At 45.1% G+C, this 16,039-nt stretch overlaps 1 protein-coding gene across 2 annotated transcripts; it reads right to left on the bottom strand.

Annotated features, from left to right (window-relative positions):
• Positions 1-1,786: 1,786 nt before the first annotated feature.
• PSMG3 (proteasome assembly chaperone 3) lies at positions 1,787-5,110 on the bottom strand. Of its 2 annotated transcripts, none has more exons than XM_075436897.1 (3): positions 5,038-5,110; positions 4,140-4,357; positions 1,787-2,336 (listed from the first exon to the last, which is right to left on the bottom strand). In XM_075436897.1, the coding sequence occupies exons 2-3, from the start codon at positions 4,353-4,355 to the stop codon at positions 2,184-2,186; spliced, it is 369 nt and encodes a 122-aa protein (XP_075293012.1). In that variant the 5' UTR covers positions 4,356-4,357; positions 5,038-5,110; the 3' UTR covers positions 1,787-2,183. The 2 variants fall into 2 exon arrangements, with proteins under 2 accessions (XP_075293012.1, XP_075293010.1); XM_075436895.1 differs by lacking the exon at positions 5,038-5,110 and adding an exon at positions 4,741-4,925.
• Between the last annotated feature and the right edge of the window lie 10,929 nt (positions 5,111-16,039).

Consider the following 16,039-nt stretch of genomic DNA (forward strand, 5'->3'; position numbering starts at 1 on the left):
CAGGAGACTCCTCCTCCGGGCACCCTCCCAGCTCCCCCTCGCTGCGCCCCGGCCCTGCGGGAGCTGGGGCGGCCGGCTGGGCTCTGCCTCCCACGGAGAGCTGCCCAACTTACCCTTCCAGTCTGCCGGGCTCGGCACACACGCCCGGAAAGCAAACACAGATGGAAAGCCACGGAGCAGCCCGACGCATGGTCTGTGGCCGGGGCAAGCGCTCTGCCTGGGTGGCAAAGGTGGGTTTTCCTGCATTTGGGAATTAATCCTTACCCGGAGGACAGTGATGACTAAAAGGCAGGCAGCTGGTGATACTGGCAGACTTGTGAATGGTTTTTGGGGCAGGCCTTCCCCCTGGTTCACTGCAGAGCAGAAAGGAGCAAAGTCAAAGGACCAATTCCTTGTGGTTTAATTTATTGCCAGTGGAAAGGCAACAAGACAAGCCTGCCCTGGCTCTTTACCCACCACCCTTTACAGACCAGGTGGCACACAGAGCCAGGAAATTAAGGGGGTTAACTTGTGGTTGGCTTTTACGTAGCAACACTCTGGTGTTAGGGGCATAGCAGCGGTATGCCACTGTATCACCATAGTGGAAAATGTGATTTACATTCAGTTTGCTAATGAATGTATGGCTTCCACAAGTTGCTGGAGCTATGGACACCTTAAAAGCACCAGGATTTGGGAATCACATTGAATTTTGTGTTGGGAAAGAATCCCTACTAGCAAACCAGGATTGACATTAACAAATTCCATGTGCCTCTCTCAGCCCTCCTATACACAAACAAAGTGTAAAAGAGGGAAAATTTGGAGTTCCGACAGATGCAAATCTCTGATTCTTGGAAGCACAGTTCAGAAAATTATTTTTAGAATAAATTTCTTGTCAAGGGCAGCTGCAAGTCTGTAGTGTTTGGATGTACTTTTAAAAAAGAGTTTCATTTCCTATAATCCTGTAAATACTGTAAATAACCCTTACTTCAGAGAAGAGAGTCCTTTCGAAATGCATTTGCTACTTTTAGGGGATTTTTTCCAGCAACAGACATGACCCAGCAACTGGGTCTATGTGGGGCAGGCACAGGCTCTGTGCTGACAGTGCCGATACCAGCAGGTCTTAACACAGCACGAGTCTTCCCTGCCCAGCATCCAAGACCTGGCCTCTGTCTGCTCTGCCAAGTCCACAAGTGACAAAGGTGTAACAGCTCACTGAAAAATTTACTGCTTGGTGTTATTTTTTACAAGAAGAAATAAAACCAAATGTGCTTTCCAAGCAAATGGCAAAAATTTGGCTATCAAGCATTGCATCAACTCACGTAACTTCATCTAAAGCTTTTTTCCAAAGGACTTCAAAGAAACACTCCTGTGTAACCCCCCTCAAACCCTTCTGTCCCCATGGCTCCTATGACAGGTGCTTTAGGAGAGGGACAGCTTCTTGCAGATGGTCCAAGCTATGTATGTGCTGCCTCTCTGATGTGCTGGTACCATGCAATCCATAAGCAGCTGCTATTTTGTCTTCTTCTCACCACTAATTTGGGTTCCTGTCTTCCACCCTGATGTCAGCTTTCATGAAATTTGCGGAGCATAATTATCTGCCTCTCTTTAAAATCGGAGTGAAAGTAGAAAATGAATTCAGAATACATCAGGAAGGGACTGACATAAGGACAAAAGCAGTCATATAGGACTCCTTTCCTTAAAAACAGGCAAGAAAATCTTTGCTATTATGCAATTGCTGTTGATTTGTCACCAAAGCTTGTATTTCAATTGAAGCGATTTTCACAGAGCAAAAAGAAAACAGGTAAAATTAGACTCGTCAATGTTTCTTTTATTCACTCTGCACTGGGTGTTCCCCCTTTGCGGTACAGCGTAGCTACAGAGCCTGGCATCTATCACTCCTCAGGACACAAACGCAGAGCCGTGCCGTTTCCCAAATACACATCCCACCCAATGTGATAAAAATAATACTTCTTGTGTATGTCGAAACAATTGTTCTCATCTCATCACTAACTATATGGACTGCAAACCTGTCACAGTAACAAAACCCACAAGCGTTCTACACAGTAGAGAAAAATTCATGAAATTCCTCAGTAGGTCCAAAACCAGCACAAAGACATTCCATCATTTTCATTTCTTGTCCTTTTAAATAAGTGGTGATGAGTCATGGACTCAAGATCATTTCCTTGAATCCAGATGGCACAACTTCACCACACTTGGCAACTTCGGATCACTTCCCGTAGAGCTTGTATTCCTTCCATGGTCTTGTCCTTTAAAGCCATGGCGAGAAGAACAGGTTTGTTCCCAGCTTCCTGAGACACGAACGCCACCAGGTTTTTGGCACAAACATGGACGAGGGGCTGAAAAGCAAAGGTATACAGATGTACGCTCTCACAGCTGGGAGAGCCCTCCCACACGAGTCAGGAGAGGAGAAGTCTGCAATGACATGCGGCGCGTTGAGAACCTGTCGACACTGGACTCTGACTGAGCGGTTCCAACATCACTGGGAACAGACACGGTGTGGCTGGTCAGCAAAGCCAAGCCACAGTATGCAGAACTTTGGAAAGCACTTTCTCAACCAGCTGAAAAGGGAAGTTTGGACCCATGAGTGACAGCCACCCAGACCACCCTGAAACCACCTAACTGGAGCTGCACTCGAATCCATTTTTGCACTGGTTTGGAAAACTTGGAAAGTGGGTACGGAGAATCATTCCTTCCGCTAATCCTCCCACCCAAACTATGTCACCAAATATCAATTATATGAAATGCCATTGATCAAAATGTTTCTATTTCCATCATAGCCAGATTTCTGAAGAAGTCTCCAAATACAATTTTCTTTTAAAAACTCCTTGCTGAAGAGGGTATGTTCTGCTGACAAGCTCTGGAAAAAACCTGTTATTTTTGCAATTCCTAGAGACCCCAAAACGGTGTTATATACACAGTCATTGCATGTCATGTGTGAAAGATACGTTGTTTTTGATTTTAATAGAATAATGAAAACCAGAAATAAGTAGTGAGGCTGAAGGAGGGAAGAAAAGGGATATAATCTTCTTAATGAGGTTCCTTTAATAAGACCATCCAGCTTGGTTTTATTTACACCCACAGTTATGTATTTATCAGAAGGATGAGTTTGCCTGATTTTAACTGCCAGTGTGGTTTGGAAGCGTGCATCATCACAAATGGGGCTGTTAACGGTGACAAGCAGGAAGGCAGCAAACTACTGAAAGCCTTTTCTTAAAGTTTAGATCAATTAAGTTGATAAAATGATTTAAAAATAATAAAGTAAACAAAGGCACTTCCCATTTCCAAATAAAACACAAAACCAGCTTGGGAGTGGAGGTGATCAGAACTAGCAGACATCACACCAGGGAAAGGAAAGTATCTCCCATCCAGAGAAGGAAGGCTGTTGCTGAAGAACATGAACTCCATAAGGGGAAGCCACAGATAGAATCAGGATTTTGTGCTGCTAGAGTTCTTCTGGTTAAGGTTAACAAGTAATGTTTGATAGCTCCAACCCTGATGGAAAGCCTCATAATCCTGTAGCTGTGTAACTTTCTGTTTTAATAGTTGACTAGTTGATGCTTTGTGAAATACATTTTCTTCTGCTTGCTTTCTCTCCAGCTTTGTGAAGTGGTCGATAAAAACTCATTTTGTTGAAGCAAAACAAATTAAACTTTATCAAGGGTAGGTGCTGGCAGGCACACTTGGGAGAGGGCAACGGAAGTCCATTACGGGACTGGCACAGATTGAGAGGGGTGGGGGTGAGAAAAGGGACTTGAAAAGGAAAACAAACTCACTGGAAGAGAAACCCAAAAAAGGTTATCAAAGGCTGCATGTTTGATCTTGCAGCCCTCAAATCAACAGGAGCTTTATCAAACCTTCCACGAACACGGTGAAACAATCCATATCCTGTAGGACACAACCCAGCAGATCCCCAAACCACTCACGGTTAGTTAAACTTTCATTACGCCACAGAGCAGATGAGCGTGCATACTTTCCTGATGAACCCCTCTTCCCTCAGAAAAGATTTAAAAATTAATCTTACCACTGTGCAAACACCGCTTAACTGCTGTGATTCATCAACTCCCTGGCAACTTGCACAGCCCCACCTACTACATCTCCCCCTTCTCCTCGCTGCCTGCGCGCTGCGTATCCGCTCTCACCTCATCCTTGCCCAGGAGCACCTTCGTGGTGAGCGAGGGCCTGCCCACGTTGTCACCGACTGTGTTGGGGTCCACGTAGATGATCGTCCCCATCTTGCCGTACTGGGTGACAACCACGAGGACGGAGTTGGAGAACGCCGTGCACACCACCTCCGTGGGGACCCCGTGTACCACCTCCTCCCGCTGCTTGGACGGCACGATGGGACTCGCTTCCATCGCTACGGAGAAACAACAACAATAAAATAACGTTAGATTAAAAACACGGACCACAGGCTATAAAACCCCCAAATCCTTCACGTTAGATTAAAAAAACAGACCACAGGCTATCAAAACCCCGAATCCTTCACATTACACTAAAAACACGGACCACAGGCTATAAACACCCGGAATCCTTCCCTTCATTTCAAATAGGTTAAGCTGATTTCGGAGCACAAAAGCATCTGGAGGTGTGAGTCTGGGAAGGAACAACGGTCAACACCCACGTCCCCGACTGGGAGGGGGAATTTAACCGCCCCACAGCAACGGCCCGCACACCCCCCCCCCCGCACGAACAAGCTGCCATTCGCAGGGTTTCGTGCTAAAGGCTTCACAGCGATCGCACCTCCGGAGCGGGCCGAGCCCGACCCGCCGCGCCGCGCCCTCCCTCGCAGCCTTCCCGGTCGCCGGCACCGACGGGGAGACCCCCGAGCCCCTCAGGCCTGGCGCTTCCTGAGGGAAACAGCAGCCCCCGCGCCGGGCCGCGGCCGAGCCTGAGGAGAGGCCCCCGCCGCCGCTCCCCGCCCGGGCCCGCCCCGGCGGAAGCGAAGCCTCTGCCCTCCCTCCCCCGGCGCGGAGAGATGGCGCAGGGCCGCCGCCATCCTCCCCTCCCCGCAGCGCCGCGCCGCCATTATCCGCTCACGCCAGCTGCAGCGCCCCCCCTCGCCTCAGGGGCACGGGCGGCACCGGGCCCCGCGCGCCTCAGGGGCATGGCGAGGGCCGGGCCCCTGCCCCCGGCCCGCCCTCCTCGCCCATTCTCTGCCCGGTTTCTGCCCGGTTCACACCGGGTCCCATCGTGTGTGGGGGAATGTCGCACGGGAGGAGCCGCACCTGTGGCCGTGAGGGAGCGGCGTGTGCCCCTCCTCAGGCCCTTGAGGGCCCAGGGTGAACGTGGGGGGCTGGAGGCAGGCTGCTAAGTTTGATCTTTTTTTTTTTGTTTTTTGCTTTTCTCCCCAGTTTCAGATGGGATGCAACCGCTTTTGCCCACTGGGTGTTGCTGGGCCGCACTTCAAGCCCTCGAGCGTGCTTTCCCCTCAAAACAAGGCTACGCTTGGGGTGTTGGAGCAGCCTTGTGCCCCGCTGTCACAGGCCGGCCGGTCTCGCGCCTCACTGCCAATGGGACACCGATGGGCGCCGAAAGGCTCCTCCACGCGTGGCCCAGCTCCATCGTGAGGGAAGCGTGGGGCTGACGGGGGATGGCGGCCGCCTGATGGTGCTGGAACGGGAGATGAGGACATCTGCGCAAAGGTGCAGAGAGAAATGTTTGTGTCCCGTGAGCAATACAGGCAAACACTGGTTTCTCTTAATTGCATACGGTTAACTCAGTGGTAATTTGTTTTCTTGGAAATGCTGGTACGCATGAATAATAATTGTGTGTACGAAGTTACACAAACCTCTGAAAACTGGGGTTTCTCACAGGTGTGCACCCTTCCAGACTTCTGCAATTGCCGCATTCAAAGTAACGCTCCAAACCTTCATGTCTAAGTGCTAGGTCTCCTTTAGTGTCATTCCCACCACACAGAAAATAGCCCGGCTGTGGCTGCAGCAACAGCTACCTGAGTTGTGGGTTGTCTGTTCAGGTAACATCTCTTAAGGACCTCATGAATGTTTTTTTGCTTTGCATTGAAAGTTTCAACAAAACTTAGCTACAGCAAGAGGACGTATGCTTTGTGCTGAGAATCCTTGAAGACACCATTAGAGAGCAGCAGAGGTCCACGGAAAAGCTTTTAATTCACTAGGTTATTCTTGTGGTTAATTTAAACAGGGAGGCTTGATACTTTTTCAGCACTCCTTGCAATTTGGCAAATAGTCTGTTTTCCAGCACTGTGAAAAAACAACATTCCTCTTTCTTGCTTACCATAATCACTCGAGACTTTGCCTGTTTGAAGGAGATAATAGCAGCTCTTGTCAGTAAAGCCTCCTGACTCATAGAGAAGTTTATTCCTGCTCTGCCTTCTCCGGAGAGTAATTTTACTTCAGGAAACACAAAGGCCCAGATTCTTCCTGCCATCCTTGCCAGCATCCATTTTATTTTTAACATGACAGGAGGACAAAGAGTCCACTCTAGTTCGGATTTACATGGAAATACTGTACTTCACTGGTTTTCATCAGTTTAGGACAAGAGAGTTATCTTTAACAGGTTCAATCGATTGGATGTCTCCTTTTGGGATGGAGCTGAGGTGGGGTAGAGCAAACTTGAGAAGCAGGTGGCAAGAGCACTGAATCTTCATCACTGAAAGTAAACACATCAAAAAAAAAAAAGGACTGAGGAGAAGGCGCCTATTGTCTGTGTGACTGAGGCAGGGGATGGAGATTTGAGAATACACGCCGTGACAGATAATGGGACCTTTCCCAAGGGGTCTGTCTGCCTGTCACCTGCCTCCCAGCATTTTCTGCCTGAGAAGGACATGTGTCTGTACTCATACTCCTGTTACCTGTAACACTTTTCCTCCAAAGATCCCTAATCAGATTGCAAACATTATTACATTTAGCTTCATAAACTCTCTTTTGACATAACAGATTGTTAATATACCCCACTTTACGCTCTGAGGGAAATAAAGAACTGAGACAGACGGCAGTTCAGAGCCATCAAATCCTCGACTGGAGATTCTGCAGGATTTCAGGATCCCTTCTTCCACTCCCATGCACTCGCTGCTGAAGAAACATAAGCCGTGCATGTCGCTATCTCAATTACCAGACAAAATCAATGACTGTGCAGCCCTATGCTTTGACAAGAAAAACTACCCATAATATTGCAGCTTTATACCTTTAGCATTATTTATGTGAGCAGTTTCCTACTGCTCTTCTTTTTAAACTGCTTAAGTGCCTCTGTGTGTGTAGACTGGAAGGAGGCTGCTTTTTATAATAGTCTTTGCATTTATCTGAACTGGTTTTATAGAGCAAATGCGTAAGATCCACAGAGCATCAGAAATGTTTCCCACTTCTCTCAAAAACTAGATACACAGTGTTTCAGGACATCCATTAATAATCCCTGCTCTTGGGAGCGCCTAGCTATCAAAGTGCTGGGTTGGTTTATTAGTTTACAGGTTATTACTTCCCTAGTTTAGATTTCTCTCTTGTATCTTTTATGATGCAGAATATAGACTGCGAGCTGGAACCTCAGGTGCAGCTGGGCTCTGGGCTGCGCAGCCAAGGAGAGCGGAAAGGAATTAGTTTGCTCCCTGATGCGGGAGCTGCTTGGGAATTGTTCTGACCCTTGTTATAAATCAGGTATGTGAAGCAGAGCTGCCTTTTAAGTATGTTCCTCTGGCCAGACAATATTAGAGTGCTCCTCTTCCCTTTTTACTGTCACAGCAAGGTCGGGGGGCTGTGGGTGGTGTGGGGTGGCGTGAGCACTCGCTCCATGGGGCTGCTGTGTCAAAGGAGTAGGAGGGGTAGCAGAAATCCACCTGCTGGTGCTTTCAAGTGGTTCCCACTGCATTTAAATAGAGTCTGGCAGCGGTGGTGTTCAGAAAATGCTACTGAATTGAGGCCCTTGGGGAAGTGGGTAGAGGAGCATATCTGGGGCCGTTCTCAAAGACGAGCTTTAGCCCCAGAAGCCAAGTCCTTGGCTGGCTCTCTCTGCAGTCAGTGGAGAGAGGCTTTGTCATTGCTTGGTGCAAAGTGGAAACACAACTTTGAACTTGTCTTTCCACAGTCAGGAGTTAAGCCTGCTGTGGCTGGAGTTGGCTGTTCTGTCTCCTGGTTTCTAGATCTCAGCCTGACATAGGTATGGGCCTGCCAAACATGACCAAAATCCAACTGCTCCAGCACATGGACAGAAACGGGACATTGGGTTTGCAGGGAAACCTGATGTTAAAATATGAGCAGCTGAGGAGTTCAGATGTGCCCAGGGTTAGATGATAGCTGAACAGCATTCTCAGAGTTAAAGCTCTGAGGGTCTCTTTTTACGTGCTCAGATTGTCATAGAATCATAGAATCATTCAGGTTGGAAAAGACCTCTAGGATCATCAAATCCAACTGTCAACCCATCACCACCAGGCCTGCTAAACCATGTCCCGAAGTGCCACATCTACATGTTTTTTGAACACCTCCAGGGATGGTGACTCCACCACTTCCCTGGGCAGCCCGTTCCAATGCTTCACAACTCTTTCAGTAAAGAAATTTTTCCTAACATCCAATCTAAACCTCCCATGATGCATCTTGAGGCGATTTCCTCTCGTCCTATCACTGGTCACTTGGGAGAAGAAGGAAGGTGAGGGGATTCTGCCTCTTCCGTGCATTGGTCCCTTTTCTGTGCTCCCTAGGATAACGAGTAGTATCATTTCTTGTTCTGAGGTACAAGTCTAAGAGGTTTGCTTTGTTCTTAAGTTGTCCACACAGCTCTTATTGTATGGGACATCTCGTATTTCATTCATTGCATGAGTAAGAGGAAGGCTAAGCCAATCAATCAGGCATTGCATAACCACTCTAAGCTATTTAGTTGTTCATTAAACCTTTTTTTCCCCAGTGTAGAATTCAGCCGGAAAAAAACAACAATCTTTTGAGAAAAAAAACAAACATAAAGCTCAAACCCAAATTGTTCCCCCTCTGTGTGAGCTGCACTCAGCTGCACATCTGAAATGGAAATGCCGGATGTCTTTGCATGCCTGAGACTGTCAAGTCATGCTATTGTCTTGTTTTCTTGCGTTTGCAACTTAGCAAGAAAACAATATAGGAATGTTCATTAATGTCTGTGTAAATAGTAACTGCCCACATATGAACACTAAGCATATTTTCTTGCGAAAGCTCACTGTGCAGGGTAGGATTTAAAAACATGGCAGTAAGCCAGCACACTCTGGCTGGGCCTGGAAACGTCTAGGTAGCAATTTGACTGGAGCTCTCTGGAAGTTGTTTTTTTTTTTGTCAGATTTAGCGACCTATAAATAGAGGAGTACTCCAGCCCTTGTAGAACTTTGTTATGCTGTGTCATTTGTGTTTTCTGAGCTGCTGTGCAGGCTGGGGTAGAAGGACAGAGGATCCATGGAACTGGGCTGAGAAAGGAGCTCCCTTCGTGCTGGGGGAGGGTATCAGAAGGGGGCTACTGCTGAAATTGCAGAGCCTGGCAAAAGTGAGGCAAGTCACACCTACAGAGGGACGTTGCTGATAACAGTTTCTTGGGTGCTTGATCTCGAACAGCAGTAGTTTTCATATATTCAGTACCTTTAAAACCAGCAGATCCTACAGTTCTTTGCAAAAAATATCCAGAAATCATTTCAACAACCACTGAAATGAAAATGACATTCTGGAAACGTGTTAAATGCATCTCCAGAATAGCTCCAGGCTACCTAGGAGAGTTATAAGAGCTCCAGCTACCTATAAGAGTCAGGATTACATCATGCAGTCAACCTGGTGCTGTCTAATGATAATTTTATCCCCAAGATTTATCATGAGATAACAGCTGGCTGTACTGGACACTGCAGCCAGGGGGTATGGAGCAGACAGAGTCATCGTGAGGCGAGATTGAGTTTGAGTGCTGTTTACATAATTTTCGTTTGTCAAATAACAGCCGTACATAGATCATGACCATGACAGCGCCTGTGGATGGTATCATCCATCAACAGATCCACCCTGTGAACAGCAGAAGCTTTGCATTACTGGAATGGCTGAAGAAATTATTTCCATGGATCAGTAAAGACAGCAGTAATTGCCATAAAGCTCACTATAGTTTATGCAGGAGTTTTTCAGTTTCTCGTGGTGGTCTGTCAGATGAAAGGCAGCGTGCAAATGGAGTGGATTGTAAAAATAATTGGGGCATAGCTTCTAAGAACAAAACTCATACTGCTCTGTCCCTAAGAAGTGTGAAAGCACAGAAAATAACAACATGGCTCTTGCAGAAGCAACAAGAGAATGTCAGAATATTAGTATGATGCTAATAGTATAGTCAGTTGTATAAATCACTTAATTGTGACAGCAAATGAAATAGTGTTGTTGTCTAGAATTTGCCCATAGTTAAAATGATGTATCTTGACGAGACAAATGCCTTGTGCGCTGCCGGTAATAAATTAGCTCCTCTTTCAAGTGAGAAAACAATTAAAAACTTGGTTGAAAAGGTCATATTTTCTCTGTGGCCACTGATCCCTCAAACTCTGGAAATAATAAAGTGTTTCTAATAGTTGTTCATTATTACACAGTTGAAAGAGGAAAAATCCGTTGTCTCATTATGTTCAAGACAGTTATGAAATTGCACTGGGAATATTTGAAAATGTAAGAGGCATATAACCAAATGGTTTCAACTTTGACAATGTATCATCATTTGCAGTTCATAATGCTGCTGTTAACTTTGGGAGATATCAGTCAGTGCACACAGTGGAAAATGAGAATAAATATTTACTTTTCATTTATATGCTGCATAAATAACAGCAAAGTATGCAGTAGACAGGTCATGAGTTGATTTTGAGGGTTGTGTAGCATAGGTTTCAGAATTACAGGAGGTATTCATTTTGCAAAACTTAAATATGTGGAAATACTTAGGCATTTCCCGACAAAGTGGGAAACTCTGTGCCTTGCCAATGAAACAATAACAAAATGATTGCTTGGTATTATGAATTACTCTTGAATATCAAGTGAAGATTGGCCCCATCTGATTTTTAAGTTCTTTATAGATGTTGAAGATGGAGATGGTGGAAATGCCTGGTGTCTGAATGCATCCTCTTTTCTAGTACATTGAATTCACCTATGAGAGTAGATTGGAAATACATTTATGAGGAATATTGTGATTTGAAAGATTTGTGAGCCATGTGCATATGCTGCAGGAACTGGTGTTTAGAAGTGCTTCAAATCCTAGTTATCTCAATTTTAGAAAACTTGTAGAGTTTATTACATCTAATCCTGTCTCTAGAGAGTAATAAAATAAATGTTTTGTCTTGGAAGCAGATTTAACATTTCAGAAACCTGCAAAATGTTGAGTCTGTTAAAGCTGAAGTTTGAAGTTAATTTTAACTGACCACATAAATTATTTTATGAATCAACATAAAAAGAAATAAGTACTGAAATTGTTTGTTAGTGCCGTTCTAAGTAATGAACTGAAGTTTGTGATAATTGAATTGTGCATTTGATGGACAGTGCAACTGTACTCTTAGGAGAAAAATACAATTACATACTGGGGGAAATGTCATTAAAATAAAGTATTGTCCCTTATTTCGCAGGTGCGTATCTATCTCCTGTTTCTGTACAAGAAACAAGATAATCAAGAAAAGCAGATGTGCTATCAACTCCTTAAGTTTCATCCTGGAAATGAGGTTGGAATATTCCATAAGGAAATCAATGTCATTTTCCCACTGTCTTCTGTCTCTGTAAGAAATGCTCTGCCTAAGTCCTTCTCTGCTCTGCACTTGCAATACTTCTGTTTCTCTAGGCAACTCTAGGCTGAGCTCATGTTTTTCTCTTAACTTCATGTGAGCCTCCTTTCCTGTCTCTTCCAAGAGCATTTTGGAACCAGTTTGCACTGAAACCCTAGGATCAGAGAACACTGGGGGATTAGGTTTAAACTTGTTAAACTGAATTAACACTCCTGCCACATGATTCTGGCCTGTGCCAGTCCTTCTAATCTTGTTCAGAGTTTAGGATAATTTGTTTAGTAGTGCTGATCAGCTGGAGGTTAATTCAATTGGACTTTGGTTATTTATTCATGCCCGGATTTGCTAAGTGTCACAGCAGATACATGAGGTCTCTGTTACAGTTATGAGACGGCTTCATTAGTGTGACGGAAGAGTCCATCTGGATGACTTCCTTTCCTCACTGCAATAACTGCCTGTCAAGGCTCTTTCCGGTGGAAGAAACCCTTACATAACATCTCCCTTCCATTTGTGTCGCAAACATATTTATTACAACTTAAAATGCATTTCTCTGTTCTGATTGCTGGGATTGCCAATAATCGTTCTCAGGATCTCAGTAGTAATCCAGCTCTACATTTTAAATTGACGTCAGGATTTAAAAGAAAAGTACAAATGTGTTTTAAAAGCCATTTATTATTAATAAGTGTTTTCATGCAGTATTTTAGTCCTGCTCACTTCAAGGTCCACTTTACCCATCAGTGAAATGCAGCCAGTGCCATGGTGGAACATGGTCAGTCTTTTAGACTGTCCAGAATTAACTACCCAGAAATGGAAGACAAAAAGGAAGAAGAAAATTGCATCCTGCTGAAAACTGTGGAGGAATTTAGGTTGGCAGAACGTTGTTACTTGAACTGGAATGTGGCCAGGACACCAGGATTAATGTTAGCACAAAATGCCACTTGATTGCAAGCGTTCGGATAACCTTGGATGAAAGTCTTATCTGAAAAGAGGCTCTTCTGACAGAATAAGGCTCCCTGATATTGGCTGGGACTTTGGTTCAGGGTTGACTCAGAATTTTTGCTATTTGCTTCAGCAGTTTTTGAATGGGGCAGCTCTTGAATGGTAACAGATCTCCCCTTCGCAGCCTGCAGCACAGCAGATAATTTCCCAGAGAGGATTCCATGTAGGATGATGTCTCTTTTTAGAGATGTTTCCTGATATATCATGCAAACATTACAAAAAGGAGCCTGAAGGGATGCTTGTTCGGGAATGGTCCTGAAGATTAGAAGACAAGAAAAATGTTCAGTACTGAGAAGTCACCTGGCCAAGCTGAGCTTCTGTGGCCATATAGATGTGGAATAGCTACTTATGTCATGGAGTTACTCCTGAGCAAAAAAGAACAGCATTTGCCTCATTTTTGTTTTATTCTCCTCTTTGAGTGTTTCTACTGTCACTCCTCTAATAAATGTTATGGGTGGTGCTGGTAGAACTAGGTGGTGCCCAGTGAAAGCTTTGGTGATTAAGCGCAGCATTAATCAAAACTTCTTCTCTTGCTCTCAGTTTTTCAATTAAATTGTAAATCTGTGCTGAGGAACAACCATTAACTTCCAGGGAGTGAGAAATGTTCCCACGTGTTTGGCCTTCTTCAGAAAACCCTGTCACAGTTACATACTGTGAAATATGGTTTCTGATGGACCAGTGTTCCCAAAACCAGCTGGGACCTGCACTACAACTCAGCATTCTTTGCAGAAGTTTATTTGCTGTTGACTTGGAAGCCAAGCTAGAGCTTTTGGGAGGAGTTGCTACTTATCTACACAAAAATGCAACATGGGTCCCGCAGCGTCAGCTTGAACAGAGAAGCTGGAAAGAGCAGGACTAAGAGAAAAATTTGTCAGGGCCCATATTTGCCACCAGATGAGTGACCTGCTGGGGCGTTTGATATTTCTTGCCCTGGTGCTGGGGCTTGCATGCCTGCGTGGTAAAAGGAAAGCATCCAGGGACCATGTCAAGGCAGCCCTCCGTAAATTATGAAAGGTTCTGTATCTTCAAAAAGCCAGTGTGTGTTCCCAAGATACAGGATCCCTGTCTGGAGGAGAAAGAGCAACTCCATCTCTGTGGGTGCTTTCCTGACACCGCAGGAATTCTGTGCAAAGGGAACAACCCTTACAGGGCTGTATGTCAGCTGCATGTGCGGTTAAGCTGTATGTGAGCGTGGGACTTGCTTTGCTATTTGTTATTGATATCAAAACCCATCAGTACTGTTATGTGGAGTGAATCTGACCTAGGCTGTTTTGTAAATGGACCCATTTTCCACCCTACCCAAGCCCCACCGAGGTTTGTGCTTGTTTTCCATGGGAAGTCACTGATTGTCCCCTCTCCTCCAGCCCAGCCTTCCATTCCTCTCATGCAGCACCTTGGACTTGTACGTGAGCCAAGAAATGATTCGCCTAAGAATTCACTTCATTTAATATTCCTCTTCCCTCTCTTCATTATTTTTCATTTATAGGTTAAACAGCATCTGAGATGCTTAGTGCTTTCCCTGACTTCACTTTGACGAGATAAACTTTTAAATTAAACATTTTCATTCCCCCCTCCTTCCATTTGAGGGTTACTGTATAATTCTGTATTTTAAGAAAAACAGCAAACAGAGGAGTAATCACAGACGCATTTTGCTGAGAAGAGATAGATGGCCTGACATAAAGGGTTGAACATACTATTCCACAGATATCCCTGCATCTGACAAAATAGGCCAGACTCGTTCTTTATGTAGCTCCACCAGGGGTGAACAAGACCCAAGGGCTGTAAGGAAGACCACGTGCTGACATTTTGTTTCATCAAGTCCCTGGAACATTGAATATGCTCTTGATATGCAAGAGTAGGCTGAAATCTGCAATCAGCTCCACGAGTGTAATTGAATCTGAGTCAGGAGAAGTGACACCTGCGTGATGAAGAAGGGCATTCATTACGCTCTGTTCAGGTCTGTACCATACTGCTTGTGTGGACAGAGTTCTGCATGTACTGTCTCGAGCTGAGGGATCACACAATCATGCTCCAACTATCATTTCCTATATATATATTTCTACTACGTGCCGGACATCTCAATGCTATGCTGATGAATGCATAAGCACACACCATCCTTTCTAAATATCTGCTCTATACATGTGCATCAGCTAAGAGATGGACATTTGGCTTATGAATATGAAGGTGCAACCTTCACGTCAGGCTCGCTTTCCTTGCTGTGCCTGCACTCCTGATAAATCACTGCTGTCTTGGGGACATCTGTGTCAGTTCAGACCTATCCACTGTTATTGCAGGCAAACATGATACAGCTGTGAAGTTGGCATAAGGTCTATAATGTTGTGTATTATCTCACACACATGCTCCCCATGGCCAACAATAATAACAAGACCTTTGTACAAGAGCCTAAAAGTCTCAAAGACAGCAGAGGAAGAAAGAAAGAGAGACCAATGCACATTGACACTGCCTTAAAAGGAAGTAGAAGAGGAGAAAATTCCTGGATGATCTCTTCATGCTATCACCAGGAATGGTCCTTTTGGGAATGGTGCAATGAAGAGCTTTTCAGAAAAATGTTGTCAAAGCAATTTTTGCTGGAAGTGTTATTTTGACCAGGCCATATTGTTTTGATCACTCCCTTTTCAAAAGTAACTTTTAGGTTACGGTGTTCTGCTTTGATGATTTTTCAAATGAAGTTGCAGTCATTTCACTTCATGTCAATTTTTCATCCACATTTTATCTTACATGGGAAAAGAGAGCAAAAGAAAACATTTGATTGACCCAAACTACCCATGGGACATGCTGTTTCTTTGAAAACTTTCAAAATATTGCTTTCTTTTTCCCAGCTTGGGAAGAAATCCTAGGACCTCTCACCCTTTGGAAAAAGCAGAATGCACTCTGATGAGGGCATCTGGTACAGAGGCCAAAATCAAGGTGCTAAACCAGGGGTGTTACTGAATCACCCTGTTGCACATCTGGACGCAGAGAGGTCACTTGTTTAGCTATGCAGTGGTTGGATGTTTTGGCCGTGCCACCGTGTGAGCAGTGTCCCTGGGGAAAGCTGGGCTCAGTGCTTGGCAGGCAGGTCTTTGGGGCCACCTGCTGAAGACTTCACACCCTCTGAAGTGCAACCCAAGGCTGCTTGGCAGGGATCACTGGTGGAAGGAGTACACCTTGGCGTTCAGCCTTCAGGGAACCTGGCACTTCTCACAGTTAGCACTCAGGTAGGGCACTTGGGTGCTCTTGACAGGTGGCTTAAATGGAGAAAGCAACACATCTCGGCAGGGAGCCAGAAGAAAAAGCAGCTTTGGCAGGTAGCCTTTATGCGAGGTGAGTGCATGGCAGCTCTCCTTT

This window comes from Opisthocomus hoazin, chromosome 15, assembly GCF_030867145.1.
Source record: "Opisthocomus hoazin isolate bOpiHoa1 chromosome 15, bOpiHoa1.hap1, whole genome shotgun sequence".
Classification (NCBI taxonomy): Eukaryota; Metazoa; Chordata; class Aves; order Opisthocomiformes; family Opisthocomidae; genus Opisthocomus; species Opisthocomus hoazin.